We start from the raw sequence: 19,273 nt of genomic DNA on the forward strand, positions 1-19,273 counted from the left end.
AACCACATTTTTACACTAAAAAGTCAATCCTGGTACTATTCACTTTACCCTTTATTTTGTCCTTATCATTAAAACTCAAAGTTTTCAAGCCCTTTTCATTAGTTTTCCTTAAAAATAAATGGTCTTGACTATCAAATCACATTGATAGAAATGAAGAATGGTAGAATAAGAACATCGTTTGTATCCAGTGTATTGTACTACATATTTGGGATACAAATGATACTCTACTTTAAACCAATCTAACGTGTGAGGAGTAAATTCAAATTCTCATGCAAACTGTGCGCACATCCGCTATAACCAATGTAATTACGTCCACATTTATACTCAACTATGTATAAAATGATATTCTTTATCAACTAATGAAGATAATTTTCTCAAACACACCCTTATTCTTCAAGTAACTCCCTTTGCACCAAATGCATGTATCATTACCCCTAGCCAGTTTCTTTTTATGAATTAATCTCTACTATAAAGTACCATGGTTTTCTTACTTAAGTGCATGCCAATCTATGTAGTCGTTTATGTAACTTGTCACGCGTAAAACTACAAAAAGATTTGGGAAACTTCTTTGTGTTGCTTGTGAACGTCTCTCCTTTTCTTTTGTGGCTCTGGTTTATGCATAGTTCTCATCAAGTTGATTAAGAAAGTTCAAGGAGTCAACTAATTACAACTTAATTAAACTAATTGCAGTCTAAAGTTTTTTAAATTCATTGTAGATGTGCAGTGGCTACATTTACTACAGTGGATGTGCTCCTTCATGCGCTCAAGTTCAAATCTCCTTCCAACACTATAATTTAATTTGACGTAAGTATCACCCTACATAATAACAGTAAAAAAACATTCTCTCTCTAACAAAATTACATAAGAATGAAATAGAATAATTAATCTAGAAATCATAGTCATAAACACCATTACTGGAATACCCAAGTGCTAACACCTTAAGCTGATCAGTGAAAGCAGTGAGATTGGACACAAATCTCAAATTAGCGTCATCTCCCATACTCCTTTCATTTAGCTTCCTCATCCTGTTGCTCATCTCATCCTCCTCCATCACCCTTCTCAATCCTTCCTCAACATCTCTCTGTCCAAACCCACTTAGTTTCACCCCAATCCTCCACACGTTCACAATGTATGAACAATTTACAAATTGGTCCCCAGCCACTGGATAGCACAGGAGAGGCTTTTGGCATTGAATGGCCTCCATTGTTGAATTCCACCCACAGTGTGTGAGATAGCATCCCACTGCCTTGTGTTGCAAGACATCCATTTGTGGCGCCCATGACACAACTTTGCCTTGTTTTGCTACTCTTTCCAAGTACCCAATTGGTAACCCTCCAAGCCATGAAGATCCAAGCACCCAAAGGAATGGCTTTCTCAAAGCTTCAAGTGCCAAGGCCAAGCTTCTCACCTTACCCTCTCCAATTGGACTAACCCAACTTCCAAAAGAGATGTAAACAACTGTGTTAGGGTTGTGCTTGTCTAGCCAGTTTAAGCAGCTTGTGTCTTCTTCCCAAAAGCTAGGGTTCTTGGTGGTTGTGTGCTTGCTTAAAGGACCAATTGGGAAAACAAGTGGTTGTTGGGTTTTGGTGCTCTTAACCAATTGATCACCGAGAAGTTGTTGTTCATCATTGGTGGAATATTCATTCGGGAAAGAATTTACAAGGATCCGTTGAAGCGTTTTCGATCGCTCTAGGGTGCTAGTCCAAAATTTGAATCTTCCTTTTCTTGCAGCTGGAGTGCCAATCAACCATGGCAGCTCTTCAGTAGAGAGCACAGGCTGATTAGGTAAGCATATACCACCTAGTTGTTTTGGAAATCCTGCCAGTAGTATAACAATAGCACATTAGTAGGGTATCACATTAGTGTCTTAATATTATGAAACTATGTATCATGGTGTTAACTCATACATGAATATACTTGAGATTCAGTGATGTACAAGATATGGTCTAATTCGTATGAAAAATACGATCAACAATGTGATCAATAAATATAATACATGAGACTTCAGAAGAAATACATTTTACTTTAATTGTTACAGCATTTGAAATTTTAAATGGAATATGTGATTGAAATAAAAGATAAAATGTTTCTCCTGACTAGATGTAATTATTTTTTATCAGTTATTTTTTATTTTCTTGTATTATAAGGGGTAAGGTTATGTCTCATTGATTAGGTTTAACTTCTTTTTTCGTCATTAATAAAATTCACCGCATACCGCCGAAGTTAAAAAAATAGAAAGATATAATGTCCCTTAGTGCTACGATCTAGTAATATTTCTCTTCACTTTAAAGATAGCGAGTTGGCAATCAATTTATTTCTTATCACTTATTAAAAATATATCATTGTACACTAGTAGAAAAAACACTTTGCGCGACGGAAATTTGCGCGACAAAGAAAATTTAGTCGCGCAAAGTATGTTTGCGCGACGATAAACACAAAGCGTCGCGCAAATCTACTTTGCGCAACGGCACTTTGCGCGACGTAACCTTCGTCGCGCAAAACTGTTTTGCGCGACGAAGGTGGGTCGCGCAAGATTTTGGCGCCAAACCAAGCATATTTACCGCTTTTATCCCAACTTTGCGCGACGCATATGGGAAATGGTCGCGCAAAACTACTTTGCGCGACGGAGATGGGCAGTGGTCGCGCAAAACTACTTTGAGCGACGAAGTATTGCGTTGCGCAAAGCTGTTTTGCGCGACCACTGCCCATCTCCGTCGCGCAAAGTGAAAATAGAAATTATTTTCCTTCGGTCATTTATCACACTTATCACTCCAATTCTAACACATTCACTCAAAACTGAGAAGACCCAACAGTTCAATCATCACTCCAATTCCAAGACTTCACTTCACTCACTCTCATCACTCCAAAGGTAAGAGCTTCCTTTGGTCGCGCAAAGTGGCTTTGGGCGACGTAGGTTGCGTCGCGCAAAGTAGCTTTGCGCGACGCATGTACTATGTTCGTCGCGCAAAGCCTTCTGTCACTGCCTTTGCGCGACGGTTTACGCGCGACGAAGGTTCGTTGTGCTAGGTGTTGCGCGACTATTTGGGACTTTGCGCGACGAAGGACCTGCGTCGCGCGAAGTGTTTTTCGTACTAGTGGTATAAAAAAAAATACTCCAAACATAAAATAATCTATCTACAAGGACACGTGATTTTTCTTTCCAGAAGTTCAATAACCAATTTAATTTGCCTCGTTAATGTTGGAACGTGTCTATTTTAATTATCTTTAAATTACAAAAATCAATGTCATGTTCAACTAATTGATACACCGTACACGTTCAACGGTGACGAAGTTCATATGCCTTGATTTGTTACTATATTCAATTCGCTTCTCATGTGAACTTCCACTGATAACTGATATTTTTGGTCCACCATATATTTATCGGTGTTGTATAAACATATTTATAACCACTGTTCTACAAATCCCCCCTTAACGCCGCCTAGGCTTCGTTTAGGCGCTAGGTGGTTGGTCATCGCTCCGATTAATACTTAGGCGTTTGAAATTTAAGAAAGGGTGCCTAGACCGCCTAGGCACCCGCCTAGATCGCGGCTTACTTAGATAGAAAATAGATAACTTTCATTTTGTATTTTTTTTTAAGAGACTTGTTGCATACTTAAATGAACACACATTATATCCTTGTTCCCCATGTTTTCATTATTTTCAAATACTTCATAATATATATATATGTCATTCTATTTTATAGTTTATAATGAAATTATATATATTTTAAGTATAAACATACACTTATTTACACGAAATATAATAGATTTACTTAAATCTGCCTAGTCCGCCTAGGCGCTCGCCTAGGCTCTAGGCCCCAACCCACTGCCCGACTAGTGCTTAACGTCTTTTAGAACCTTGTCCAACTTGCTTACCTCAATACATAAACATAATGTCATTTAGTAATACGATCGAGTGGTAGTCATTTTCACTTATAAGTAAGAGGTTTTAGGTTTGATTCTCACCAAACGCAAATTTGAAACATATTATTGCTAGCCCATATTGTGAGGCTAAGCCCACCTCCTCTATCTTCGTGTAGATAATATCGTTTGTTAATAAAGTATATATACACACACACACATAATACATGTGTGTTTAAGTGAAGCACACATGTGTAGATAACATCATTTGTTAAAAAAAAAAAATATACACACACACAATACATGTGTGTTTAACGGAAGCACACCCCATATAACATGTTGTTCCTAATTAGAATAATGCCTACATGTACTATAAAATTATTGACTGACAAATGAAAATTGACATATGTATATATGTATATATTGTAATTTTAATAAGCAACTTGTATATATATGTGTGCATGTTAGACTATGATTTGTAAATGAAAATAAATGCACTTCTTCTACGTAGGAGCCCAACAATACAGTTTAGTTATCACATCTCTTAGTAGAAGTCTAGAACACATTAATTAAGTCCAAATAATCTATACAAAAAGGTGTGATAAACAATATGATCAAGTTGGAATAAGTAACAATATACTCATATAGAAATGACAACTTGAAGATATAGTACTGACCGAAGGAGTTTTTTATGACATAAATATATTGACAAATATATATCAGTTTTATTCACATGTTGTTGTACTATTAACACAAAACGTTATAGTGGTAGTGTACTTATATCATGTAAGTTGTTCTCCTGAATAAATGAGGGAAAATATGAAAGAGAAATGGAGACATTGATTGATATCATGCATGATGCATATACTATAGAAAATATATAAACAACTAACCTGTATCAGCACAAATGAGACCTGTCCTGATCATGTCTGGAATTGCAGTGATCAAGCGATAAGTAGCATGCATAGCAGGCCAAAACCCAGCACAGGCTACTCCGCATCGATTGGCTACATCTATAGCCCACGATGCCAACAAATCAACAACTACGCACACAACTTCATCACCATCCTTATCAAGTTGACGGACAAGGCTTTCCAGATGGCTTGGCATGTTGTCCTCCATGGCCTTCTCAATGGCAAAGAAGTCCCTCGGGGTGTCCTTGTCCAATCCATCCGGGATTGGCATGCACAAAATCTTGTCCTTGGGTTCGACTTTTCGGTCAATCTGGTGGTGAATGTAGTCTGGAGTGACCATCACTGGCTTAAAGCCTTGGCTGAGGAAGGCTGAAGCTAATTTAAGCATGGGAGTGACATGTCCTTGTGCTGGATATGGAACCAGGATGATGATCGAGTTGGAGTTCTTTACGCACTTCATGTTTCCCATCTCTCTCACTCAATCTCTCTCTGCCTCTCTCTCTAATACCGTTTTGGCATGTGTATATGGTGTAGTTCACAAGTGATTTCTGGAGTCTGAAACAAGCCTATGTTTATAGAGAGGGCCGGGAGGGATGAGTCAACTATGCATGTGCAACATGATGTTTACTGTTATATATATAATTTAGGGAGACTTTGGATGCGGTCCCTAGTTATGAACAATCTTTGACTGAAACTTTGTTGGTTTTCAATTTTTGATCCAAGTCCCTAAAATTAATTGATAATTTATTTCTATGTACGTTACTATATTTTTTAAATTAAAAGTTAAAATTTATAGTTGTTTATATTAATGAGATTTTAAATAAAAAACATAATTTGTGGGATTAAAAATATTAAAATATAAATATACTATTGTGTGTGTGTGTGTGTGTAAACATGGTTACATTCATAAAAAATAACCAAAAAATTATTGTATCAAAACATGGGTACATTCTTCAAAATGGGTACATTTAGCAAAAATAAAAATGGGTACAAATAAATAAAAAAATATGGGTACAATACAAATAAAACTTTAAAAAATATGGGCACAAAAAGAAATTAATATATGGGTACAAATTAAAATTGAAAGGAAAATTGGTACAAATTAAAAAGGGTTGCAAATTAAAAATGGGTACAAACTAAAAATAAAAATATATGATAAAAAATTTAGCCATAAATATAAATATACTAATTGTAACATTTTTAATATTAAATGAATATATTTATAAATAAAAAATATTTTATTATTGAAATAATTAATGATATTATTAATACAAAGGACCTTGATCAAAAATTGAAAAGTAATAAGGTTTTAATCAATAGAGTAGTAAAAATAAGGATGAAAACCTAATTACTCCTATAATTTAATTATAAGCCTCTACTTCATGGTCACTCCTTTGGCAACAAAGTTAATTTCAAAATATATTTAACTAGCGCAGTTGTAATGTTAATGAGAAATGCTAAGAAGAAGATTCTCTTAACTAGCGTAACTAACTCAGCTAAACATATTAAAAGGAAAAAAAAATGCTTGGTTTGCAAGAGCGGCGGATCTTACAGATGCGGTATCATCTCAGGTGGAGAGGACCTGATCGGTGGAGATAAGCCAACGGTGGACTCCGTTCTCGGATTAGTGTATGTTTCGTAAGTACCGCATTTAGTGGGTAATATCTCGCCTAGCGCGTGATATGGCCTCGTTTGTAAGTGATGGTTTTTGTGGTCATGCTTGCCAGTGATGAAATTGTGTGTGCCTCAATATAGGTCTGATGCGCATGCAATCTTTGTGGTGGATTTGACCGAGGTACTTGTGCTGGTAGGGAGATGTTTGTGGTAGCCATTAGGAATTTACTGTTTATGCTTATTTGTGCGAATTATCTTCCGATCAATGTATTGGTCACTAAAGAATGTACTCGTACGGCAACCCTTGTAATTTTGTTTGTGTGTTCGTGTGTGTTAATGAAAATTACTATTCCTTCTTGACTTAAATATTGTGGTCTTCCACTACACCCAAATCCAAATCTTTCTTAAAACCATTTAATTAATTAGATTAATTTATATATAGTACAACTTTAATTGGGAAAAAAACCCAACTTGTATATTTATCTATAATAAGCGCAGTCTTTGTGTTATGTACACACCCCATCAAGAAGAAAGTATCTAATTATAATAATTTCAAGGCTTCTGTATGAAATCAATCACAACTCACAACTAGTTGCAAAATCATTCACTTCCAAAACAAAAAGATGAACGAGTCCGCGATATATATATATATAATATAACCCCGTATATACACCTCGTTTATCCGATCTGGTAAGAAGCTGCCACCAAATTAGGCCAACCCTTTTCATCTTTTGTTAGGTGGATGCGATCGAACTCCTCTTAAAGCATGCGTTCGTTCATTCATTCATTCCTTGTCCAATGAAACTGAAGTTAGGCTTAGGGGCGCCCACAACTCTAATTTGATTGAGGTATGGCCTGCGTTTTTCCACACGTTTAATACCATACACATCCTTTTCAACTACTTCATGCATCGATCAATAATCCAACTGGCTTTGATGTTTATGTCTAATTTTGCATTTCATTTGTCCTTTTGTTTGAACCATGCCTAATGTGAAGTCTTTTTCTAATCACACAAGGATAAAATCTTGACACTATATGCCCATTTGGACGGAAGGATTCCAAATACAGGAATTTAGATGATAGTATAAATTTAAATTGTTTTGTTTTAAACTATTACAGATGATGTAGGTTGAACTTTTGATAAAAATGAATAGAAGAAAACAAATTGATTTCACATCATTTTTAGTTATTTTGAATGCGTTTGATTTTTTTTTATTTTTTGATTTTTTGATTTTGTGGTGAATTTTAGCATAAAGATAAATTCGAATGACAAGAAAAGAATAAAACTTGATCACAAATTTTGAATTTTATTCCATTGAATAAAATATAGAAGAAGACCATAATTTGACAAGGTGGCTACATAAAGAAAGAACTACATCTTGATCATGTCAAGACTTAATTTATACGAGATTACAAGAGCTGTATTTATGAAGACGTAATTATGAAACAAATATAAAACAATAAATAAACTAGGAAGTAATCTTGAACCCGAGTAAAAAACAGGAAATGAATCATAATCGTTATTCTACTAAAAGAATTTAAGATATAAAACACCAAAGTAACTTAAATAAAAATAAATTAAAGGGAATTGTTATTAGTATTCCAAAAATCTCATTTGGTATTCCAAACTTTCTATAATTAGAAAGAAAAATACACTTATGATGAGTGTAGAATAAGATTTTTGAAATACTAATAGCAATTCCCTAAATTAAATTGCTAACTTGCTAACTTTTCCAACCATTGTTATATTTACAAGATCGACTATAATTCTTACATGTAATACAATTTCATTTGACAACACATATTTTTTGTGAATATATTAAATAAAATATATTATATTAATTACATGTAAGTATTATAGCTAAATCCTAAAATTTACATCATCTCTTTGATAATTGTCCATTCAGATGGAGGTAGGCTGTTGGAAACCCACCTTTGCCGACTTTGGATGGTGGAAACAGTAGTGTAAAACGCATGAGAAACTCAAGCTAAACTCCATCTCTTAGTGCGCCATGCTTTTGAAAGAAACGTGGAAACAACCGCGTGCTTCTCAGAAGGCATAACGTCCTTTCTCGTAAAAGTTGAAGCCTCACCTGCCTTTCACCCGCCAACTATGCAACGTCATATTTACACTTTACACTTAGGTAATGCCAAAAAATGAAAGCATGAAACGTGTTGTAAATTCAAACATCATATATGGTATTCACAGTCACAAATATAATTCGACCGGTTTAGTTAATATGTGTAATATATATATATATATATTAGAGATTAGTCGTGGGGTCCACACCACATCGAATTTCAATAATCTAAATCGTCTATTTTTCAGATTGCACCTCATAGACAATTTTTGTAAAATATTAGCCAAATTGGAAATATTTGAGACATCTAATTGAGTTTAAAGAAATTGACCAACACTTTGTTCTATAAGAAACAATGAAATTTCATCGTGATAATTAAATAAGCAAATGGTTTCCCATTGAATTGAATTTTCTCAAAGATGATCTATGAATCGAGACTTACAAAATAAATGGTTCGGATTGTTAAAATTTGATGTAAAGTGAATCCCACAACTAATTCCTATTTTTTTTATATTAAAAATAAGGTTCCCTCTCCATAAACGGCCCGTAGAATCTCTAATCGACTCCTACTTAATATCCTCACCTTTACATTTATTGTTTGAAAATAATTTCATATGTATGTAGCTTAAAATCTTTTGTTTAATAAGGAAGGGATGTACCCCCGGTGGATTAATTACCATATAACTAATTTTTTATTTAATAATATACATTAGAAGAGGTTTTAAATTCGAATCCTCCTTTGTAAAATGTTTGTAACCCCTCTTTTGTGAAAACAAACCGGCCGCATTGTTCATTTGGAGAGGGATAGAGACATAAGTGGGAAGCAAAGAAAAATAAACGTGGTCAAAACACGAAATGTTTGTAACTCCTCTTTTGTGAAAACAAACCAGCCGCATTGTTCATTTGGAGAGGGATAGAGACATAAAGTGGGAAGCAAATAAAAACACACGTGGTCAAAATGTCAACAGCACCATACGGCAACTATTACATTTGAGATCCCCTACAAAGAAAAAGAAGAAGAAATTAAGGGAAATCAAACGAGATTTTCCTGGAATTAGAGCATATTTGTATATAACGTATGTCGGAACGTAACTACGTATCCCGTAATTTTGGCATATAAAATTGCAGCTGGAAGTTGGCCGAACCTCAAAAAAACAACCACCCACCAGGAAGAATAGAAGAGGTCTGTCTTTTTGTATAAAAGTTGGGATATGACTTGTAAAGCTATGATTCGGATATAGTTCAGGTTAAAATTGCTAACAAAGTTTTGTTGGTGGCCACCAAAGCAAAAGGAATAGGAAATTTTTTTCATTGTGACCGAAACACAAGTAGTACACTACGTGTTTTATAGAAGTGGTGAGAAATTTTATTTTTTAAGTTATTAACGTTTTGACACATATATTCCACCATTTTTATAATGATACGTGGTGTACCACTCTGTGTACCAGTTACACTGAAAAATCTCTCAAAGAATAGGGAAAAGTGCAGCTTTTGTTGTTGCCACTTGCAAAAGTGCCAGTTTATCAGCTTTGCTTATAGTTAGAACCTCTATCCTCAATTCCTCATCGTTGAGTGAAAAACTTGCATATCTTTTGCCTTATATATAATGATCATACCACCTTTTCATGACGTTTTAGGTTATCCTGAGGGGACTGAAAAAACCAGATAGAGATTGAGTTTCGGTTAAATAAGGGATTGAAGAGATAATGTCAAAGGATATCCAAGTAGGTGCCTAGGAGGCATAGTCTTATCAGGACTTTACCTTGGCAAGCTTGATTATCTTGAAATCCATCCCTATAAATAGAAGTGGTTGTGCAACATGAGAAGCACTTCAGCTCAACAAACAAACAAACAACTCAAACGCTACGTGAAACCTTCTCAGATCCTGAGAAAAATACTATTATCCTAAATATCTTGCTAGCACACCTTCAGTTTGGATTAGCAACATTGTGTTGGCAACCGGCAACATCTTCAGTTTGGATTAACAATACTGCAGCTGTAGAATCAAGCAATTTATGAGCATATTCAATTTGGATTTGGTTATTTATCCAAGTCTCAATCGGTAAAAAGTTTATAATTCTTTCGTCGAAAGATGTCACTTATTTAGCTCTCTAGCAAAGTGAGGTGTGCTATGATCGGTTATTCATAAGAATTTGCAATATATATATATATATATATATAGGAAAAATTAGTATCCGGTCCCTAACTTCTAATGTTCATTGATTAAGACCTTATCAGTTTTTAGATTTTAATCAAAGTCCCTAACATTAATATATTAATGAATTACATGTAAGTTATACAAATTTTATAATAAAAATTAGTAATTGATTTAGAGTTTTAATACTCACACCCTTATTAAACTCCTAGTTAATTTTCAATTCAAACATTTCCAAAATATAAAAAATAAAATTAGAATAAGTTTGTACCCATTAAATTTTTATGAGAATTTTTCAATTTTTCAATCTTATATGGACCCATTCTTAAATATACCAATTTGTTATATGAAAAATGTACCCTTTTTTAATATAAAATGTACCCATTTTTTATATAAAATTCATTCAATCTTTTCTCGATTCCATTTTTATACTTATATGGGTACATTCTATTTTGTTGATTTGAAAATGTATCCATGTCAAGTTTAATAGAAGAAATTTAATAATGTTATTAAGCCTAATATCTTTTCCTTTTTTTTTTGAAAATGTACCCATGTTTTGTTACAACAATTTTTTGGTTAGTTTTGATGAACGTACCTATATATAGACACAATATATAGGAGAGTATAATTCATCTTTAAGATTTTTAATCGCATAAATTATGGATTTTGACACACCCCAACCCGGAATGTCCACTAGGACTCTGAATCAAGCTGTGCTGGCCGACACCTGGAAGGTGACGAAGCCATAAAGTGTGATGGTGTGGAAAATTGTGAATAATTTTAAACCTAAGAGTGCCTAAATACCAGAGTGCACTGGTGAGCGGGAATGAACCAACTTCACACGTGATGTTAAAGCATAAGCAAGTACAGAAAAAAAAAATGATATAAGCATCGTACCCTCGAAATAGTCTCCGATACTAAGAATCACCGTGAGTCTTTATTGATAATAAAACTCAACTAATAATACCTGGAGGGTGAAGACAAGATAAGGATGAGTGGCCATGTAAGTAAAACACTAATAGAAAACATATAACACATGTAATCCCTCGTTACAACACCTGTATAATTTCCAGAGAAATCATAATGCACCACAACACAGCATGTCATCAATAATATCAAATAATCATGCGATTAATAACTCATAATAGTACACAAGTCGGAGTCACCTCTAGTGACCTATACGACATAATCATATCTCATCATATATCTCATCAATCATGGCTAGCATATAAGTTGGAGTCACCTCTAGTGAACTATACGACATATTCATATCTCATCACATATCTCATCAATCATGGCTAGCATATAAGTCGGAGTCACCTCTAGTGACCTATACGACATATTCATATCTCATAACATATCTCATCAATCTAAGTCGGAGTCACCTCTAGTGACCTATACGACATAATCATATATCATCACATATCTCATCAATCATCAATCATGGCTAGCATATAAGTCGGAGTCACCTCTAGTGACCTATATGACATAATCATATCTCATCACATATCTCATCAATCTAAGTCGGAGTCACCTCGAGTGACCTATACGACATAATCATATCTCATCACATATCTCATCAATCTAAGTTGGAGTCACCTCTAGTGACCTATACGACATAATCATATCTCATCAATCATGGCTAGCATATAAATCGAAGTCACATCTAGTGACCTATACGACATATTCATATCTCATCAATCATGGCTAACATATAAGTTAGAGTCACCTCTAGTGACCCATACGACATATTCATATCTCATCACATATCTCATCAATCATGTAATACCGTATACTTGCTTGAATTTACTTAAACTTACCTGAACTTACCTAAACTTACCTAAATGTCCTACGTTCACCTTTGCACTTCAGAGCGCTCACAGCAACACAATTATATATAATGCATCATATACCAATTCATATACGAATTATAAACTTATATGCATGGCATTCAAGGCATAATCTCATTTAAATATATTTCTGGGAAAATATCAAGTATATAAATATATACTGAAAACCAAAAGCCCACACACATTGCTCAATTCCTTAAACAAGGTTATGGTCTCGATTATTTAATCTCATTTCTTATATGGCTGCATCTAACGTCTCGTTAGACTGCCTACCCTAAACAGGGATCAAGTTATTCGTAGTTTGCAAAGATCATTTATAGTGATACGCATATGGATAGATCACGATGAAATCTAACTCAACCATTTCGTAGTATTTTATAACATATAAATATATATATGTCATGGCATAAATTTCTTAGTTTTATTTAAAAACATTATAGAATTATCAATCATGAAACATATGATGAGCAAGGAAAGATCCACTCACTTGGAGTTCGTGCTACAACTTCCTAACACAACCATCGGGGAGTCCCGAGCAATCGGCGCCTGCAGCCAATTATTAACCACATCCCATAATCCTCATCAATAGAATACGTAATTCACATAAAACACATCCTCAAGGACATTCTAAAATAGTTTGAGACCCATTGACCATAAGTCAATCGTCGATCAAAGATTGACGGTAGGGTCTACAACCTTGTATAACTCAATCCGGAAGATCCGCACATTAGATTTTCAATCCTCAACTTCCAAAGATTCACATTATGCTTCTAGAATAACATACTAAAATTTCATTGCGATCCAACGGTCGGATCTCCGCCAATTGCCCAAAACCAAGTGGCGGTTAACATTTATTTTATAAACTTACACATCCAATTTGGCAAGATCCGTACGTCGGATTCCTGATCTGTATGTTTCTATAGTCCTCAAATATTACGTACTATAATGTATTAAAGTTTGGTGATGATCCAATGGTTGGATCGTCGATTACTATTCTAATCAAATGGTGGACTTAATGGGACTTTGCCTGAAATCTGCAGATTTTGCAGATTTCCTGAGCGATCTTTGGAACTCCATATCTCACTTGTTTTTCAACCAAATTCAACCTATAATATACCAAATCGAAGTTAGAGAAATTTAGAACAAAATTATGCCAGCTTGGAGTTCAAATGGTGGCCGGAGGTTGTCGGAAAATGGTTTGAAAGACGGCTGTCTGCGAGAAAACTGATAACTCGCCGGAATTTCTGGGCAACCTTTCAACGTCCATAACTTTGTCAATACTCAACGAAAACAAGTGATTCAAAATGAAAATCGTAGCTATTGACGAGAAGAAGAAATTGGTACATTACACGATGGCTATCTCGCCGTGATTTGGCCGGAAAACGCCTCGAAAGTGGCGGAGGTCGACGGAAACTAGGCAAACTTTAAATCGTTATAACTTTCTCATTTCTCCACCAAATCACAAGATTCAAACATGAAAATTCATCTACACAACATGAGGAATCGATTTCTATATGTGACCAAGGCCAAATAAGCCGGGAAGAGCTCCAATTTCACTCAAACCCGCCGGAACCCTAAGATGGGTGTTCTTCGATTCGACTTCCTCAATGTTCCAACGACCCTACAACTGATTGGGTCTTGTTCTTAGGCTCAGGGGGAGTTGATTAAGGGTGCTGGTGGGTGAAACTCGCCGGAATTTGCTCGTGTGGGTGTGCGGGTGTACAGACGGGATGGGAGGTTTGTTTCCTCTTTTTCTTTTCTTTTCCTCTTCTTCTTAGGGCTGGTTTGGTATTGCTGTGCTTTGAAAAAAAGCTGTTGTGAGAATAAGCGGCTGTGCTGTGAGAATAAGCGGCTGTGAAATAAAGCCAGTAGACTGTTTGGTAAACTTTTTTGTGAAAGTGCTTTTGGAAAAAAAAAGCAGGATGATAGTGTGTCTTTTCATTAAAGGAGCACTATAACTCCGTGTGCTTTGAAAAAACTGGCTTTTTTTCAAAGCAGCAAATAGCAGCTTCAGCTTTTCCTTTGATTTTCAGCTTATTCTCACAGCAGCTTCCAAAATAAGCCTTTTTTTTTCAGTTTACCAAACACAAAAATGACCCTCAGCTTTTTTTCACAGTGGCTTTTTTTAAAATCACCTCAATCCCAAACGGGGCCTTAATTGGTTGCTTTTTCCCTCCCTTTAAAAATCTGATTGGCCCTCTTTTTAATAAACCAACTTAACCTTTACACATTTTAAAAAGATGACAAACTCTAGCCTCTTTAGCAACAACAATGTAACTCTCATTTTACATAATGAAACTAGATCTACACCCATGTAAACGTAGCCCCAACTTAGTGTAAACCACGATATACCTTTGTATTCCTATGTGTATGTGTGATACTGTCGGATTTACATTGGTCCAAAATCGACCCGATTTTGTACATCAACACCATCCATCACCCATTTTGTCGATAAAAGTACATAGGACATGCAAACAATTAGATTAAGTGGTAGTTTAGGCGTTTGCTAACTTTTGCCTTGTGTAGTTTGGAGTAACAAACTTTGGTGAGATGCTATTAGGAGGACTTTCGAAGACAACCAACATAATTTTAATTCATTTCCGATATTTGGAAATTAAAGAAACAAGTAGAAAGTACAAGCAAATAGGCAAGAGTTGAAATCTAGCCGCCAGTGTTGTACTACTAAAGGGTGGGTGGTGTTTTATACTTGGATAAGTGAGTGAACTAAAATAAGAGTGGTATTTCAAATAGAAACGCCAATTCACGAATTTGGTGAAGATGAAACACTATTAAAAAAGCAAAACACATTGGGGGAATCTTGGTATTAATTTTTATATAAAACAATATATTTACGATAAGAGAGGTGAGAGAAATAAATTGGTATTGAATTCGTCATTTAAGACATTCGAATCTAAAATTTATTACTTTCAAACACTAGGTAAAATTAATTAATCTTGTTGAATTCATTTCAAATTCGAACCTAAATATACTAGTGAATCGTAGTCCCAAGTAATATTAAAACTTTGCTGAGGCCTGAGAGGGATCGAGACATAAAGTGGGAAGCAAATAAAAACAAATGTGGTCAAAATGCCAATAGCACTCTACGCCTATGGCAATACTATTACATTTTGTGGATGCAAATTTCTTTCTCCTTGATCTTGGACAATTTTGCACCTACAAAACAATTAACACCTTAGATTAAGGTCAAGAGCCTCACGCGCCCACGATGAATGGGGGGGGGCTTTGGCCGAAGAACCTCCGATGTCAAAGTTAGAATTTAGAGAGAAAGAGTGTTTAGAGAATTTTGGGATTTTTGCCAAAGTGTTGGAATGGCTTTTTGGTGAAAATGGGAGACTATATATGGGGATAGGAGGTGGCCGGCCTAGCTAGGGTTTTTGGGTTTAATTTAGGTTTAATTAGCCAATTTATTATGATTAATTGGCTAATTAAACATAAAATGAATGTTTTGGTGGTTTATGGGATTAATTGGCTAGTTAATTAGGGTAATTAAAAAGGGAAAATGGTGGAAAAGGTGGAGAACAGGATGGATTATTTTTTTGATGGGATTGGCCGGACCCTAGCATGATTTTGGGGTGATTTGTTTGCCAATTAGGGGATTAATTAGGCCATTAATCTCTTAATTGGTCAATTATTATGGTTTTAAAAAAGGGTTTTAGGAAATATGGAATAAGTATATTTATTTAGCTAATTGATTAGCTAAATAATGAAATAGGAAATATATGAATAAATTAGATTTTAAGTTGATACCTATTTTGGGCACTTTTGACTTGGTTGAGGGATAATTGTCTGCTGCTTGCGCATAGGAATCCCGGTATGCCCCAAGGGTAGTTTTGTCTTCTTTTGTCAAAAATCCACGTGTCACCTTGTGATTATTTTTGGCTCCACAAATGCCCCCACACCTGTTGGGCTGGTCACAGGAAATGGCAGTAGGTGTAAAGATCTTGCTTTAGGAAACTTAAGACTGCTTCCTATTTTGATGTTGATTATCTCTTTAATAGGAAATTAGATCCTTCTAGGAAAGGGAAATAAATTTCTCTCAAAACCTATTTAAGTCCACCCTAAGTGGGTTATTAAATCAACTTTGGAGAGCGATTTATTCTACCCTACAAAAGAGAGATAGCTTAGAAGATATGTGTTCCCCCTTCTCTAGCAATCTTCTACATCTTGCCCGTGCAAAGGACCGTCTTTCGTTGCTTTCTTTGTCTTCTTCGTGCCGCACCGAGGTAAGAAAAAATTAATTTTCCTTGTCTTCTTCTTGGATGATGTTACCGCGGGGCAGCCGTTAGGGTGGTGTGGCAGGGACTACTGCTTTAAGCTGCTCAACTTGGCTAGAACCAAGGGCAGCTTGTGTGGTTGGGGCTGCGGATTGTGGCGCTAGGGCGCAGTGTTAGGCGAGTCACATGGCTCATGTCATTTTAGGCTTTTAGACATGACGTAAGCTAGGCCGGTGATTGAGAGAAATGAAGAGGTTGCAGGCCTCATGAGCTGCTGGAATGTTGGGTTGAACTCCCCTGCTGGGTATCACGAATGGCGTTGGCTACTTTAACTCTCTTTATCAGGAGAAACGTGGGCTACTCCCAAAAGATGAGGTGAATAGGATCAAGGCAGATGCATTGGTTCGTCCAATCACTGTTGTGGATCCTGCTGCAAGTGAAGGTGGGAAAAAGGATCTTCTCCGCCTGCTCAAGAAATACTGGCTGAGAAAAAACCAAAGACTTCTTTCGCTGCTCGCACGGGTTTGCCAACTACCTCTAGGCTTGTGATTGACTTGACTTTTTCCAAGGGGACGAAAAATGAAGCTGTTAGATCTGAGCATGTGGCGTCTGCATGTCAAAAATGGCTAGTACGATTACTGATAGGATTGTTCGGCATAAAGGTCCTATCGTGCCCCTAGTGTCAAATTTTATACCAAGATGTTTGTTGGGAGCTAAGTCCGGTTCACCTTTGGAGAGGCTTGCTATTATGAAGAGCGATAAGGTGGACTCTGTTGCTAAAGTGGCGCCAAGGCTCACTCCCTTTGTTGCTGAGACTAATCCTGCTAGGAAGGAAAAGACTATTCGCGTGGGTAACTGTGAGAAATTCACTAAGCATACTTCTAGGGAGGCTGCTGAGATCTATGTGCTTTGAAGCTAGATCTGCTTGAAGACATGGACGCTTGTGCCGAGTTTATTGATAACGGTAAAAAGGTTGTTTGCCCAAGTTCCTTTGCAAAGCATACGATTCAATATAGAAGGACTACTCTGCTTGCTATGATGTATATACAGCAGGGTTGCCAAGGAGGTGGCAAAGACTATGGCAGCTGAAGCTTATTCCTCAGATGAGGAGATCAAGAGGTTGGATTCTAAGCTTGTTGCTTTTAAGGGGTCTAATATTTCTGCCCCTACTTCTCTGCAGCTTGAGACCGCTCACCATGAGATCGTTGATTTGAAGACTAGGCTTGACACGATCCAAGTTAAGTATGAAAGTGCAGAGAATGAGATTGGATGTTACATACCTCAGATTCAAGATCTTGAGTTTGCAATTTCTGAGCTTCGTTTCGCTGCTTATGCAAATGATGAAGAGTTGATTGCTGCTTATAATCAAGTGATCCACTTTCAAGAGAATCATCGATAGACTTGAACCCCAAGTGTTGGAACTTCAAGATGTACTGAAGATCAACAAAAGTTTGAAAAAGGGAGTGGATGAGCTGCAGCGCGTCCGTGTTAGTCTGCTTGAGAAGAATGAGCAGCTGAAGGGTGAAAATGATAGGCTTGAGGTTTCGAGACCTTTTGCTATTTCTCCGGAAGACTTGCTTGCTTTTACTTTTGAGGCTTCTATTAGTGAAGTAGTTGAAGAAGTTGGTGCCTAGGCTGGGGCAACCGAGGGTGAAGCGTCGGATGATGCCGTTGCTAAGAACGTTACGGCTGCTGAAGGTGTGGCGACCGAGTAGTCGTGGGATGTCTAAGCTTCCGTAGTCTTCTAGGTAGTCTTTAGGATTTTATTTGTTTTTTCTTGTAGCTCTTGTTTTTGCTTGAACTCCTTCGACCTTTGCTAATTGTTTATAAACATGTTTTCCTTCGCTTTTCTTCATCTTCGCTTCTTTTGTTCATGCCCTAAACTTTAGACTTGATAGACCAGTGGCAGGCATGCTACTTTTTTATAAGTAGACAAGCTCGTGTAGCCTATGCAGCCATAGGTGTTGGTGTAGAACTTTGCAAAGTTGTCAGCCATAGAGTTGGCAGCCAGATGCCTTACTTACAGAAGCAGACAAGTCCGTGTAACCACTAGGCTGTTAACCTTGACTTTCTCCAATTTCGTAGATTGTGTAGCAAGTATCACAACACTTTAGGGCTTGGTGTAGGTTGTTTCGCGCTTGGCAGAGGTGAAGCTTATTGACTACGTAGCATGTCGGCAGTGGATAAAGCTTCGTATATGTGCGCTAGCTTGTTTAACCTTTCATAAGAATGTGCGGTTGTATAAGTCTAGCGAGGCTTTACTGCTCGAAGGGCAAGTCGTAGGCAGTCTTTTGGAATCCATAGGCTACCTTAATGCACTCGGTAGCAGCTTTACGGTTCCAGAGCAACCGTCTGTAGGGCGTACTGCGTAATGTGCCCCCTCCGTCTCTAGGGCCCGGTTCCCCACGGATTAAGCCAAGAGACCCAAAATCCTTCAGTTAGCTAAGCCTTGAAAAAGACCATTGTGGCTACTTCTAGGAATCCCGGCACAAGCCATCGTGCATCTAGTTATACTATGGCAGCCAGGCTCATCCACGTCTGGATATTCGGAGTGTAAAGTTTAT

At 36.5% G+C, this 19,273-nt stretch overlaps 2 protein-coding genes across 2 annotated transcripts in view; one reads left to right on the forward strand and one right to left on the reverse strand.

The window, feature by feature from the left end:
- The window catches only part of LOC103405106 (UDP-arabinose 4-epimerase 1-like), an 85,930-nt gene that overhangs the window by 26,333 nt on the left and 40,324 nt on the right, over positions 1-19,273 (forward strand). The window lies entirely within an intron of this gene.
- On the reverse strand, positions 777-5,415 carry LOC103432172 (UDP-glycosyltransferase 82A1-like). Its single transcript, XM_029097763.2, has 2 exons — positions 4,754-5,415; positions 777-1,818 (listed from the first exon to the last, which is right to left on the reverse strand). The coding sequence occupies exons 1-2, from the start codon at positions 5,241-5,243 to the stop codon at positions 887-889; spliced, it is 1,422 nt and encodes a 473-aa protein (XP_028953596.2). The 5' UTR covers positions 5,244-5,415; the 3' UTR covers positions 777-886.

This window comes from Malus domestica, chromosome 17, assembly GCF_042453785.1.
Source record: "Malus domestica chromosome 17, GDT2T_hap1".
Lineage (NCBI taxonomy): Eukaryota > Viridiplantae > Streptophyta > Magnoliopsida > Rosales > Rosaceae > Malus > Malus domestica.

Coding starts and splice junctions, on each gene's coding strand:
- LOC103432172 (XM_029097763.2), bottom strand. CDS start 5,243: ATGGGAAACATGAAGTGCGTAAAGAACTCCAACTCGATCATCATCCTG. Junction 1,819..4,753: donor TCTCATTTGTGCTGATACAG/GTTAGTTGTTTA, acceptor TACTACTGGCAG/GATTTCCAAAACAACTAGGT.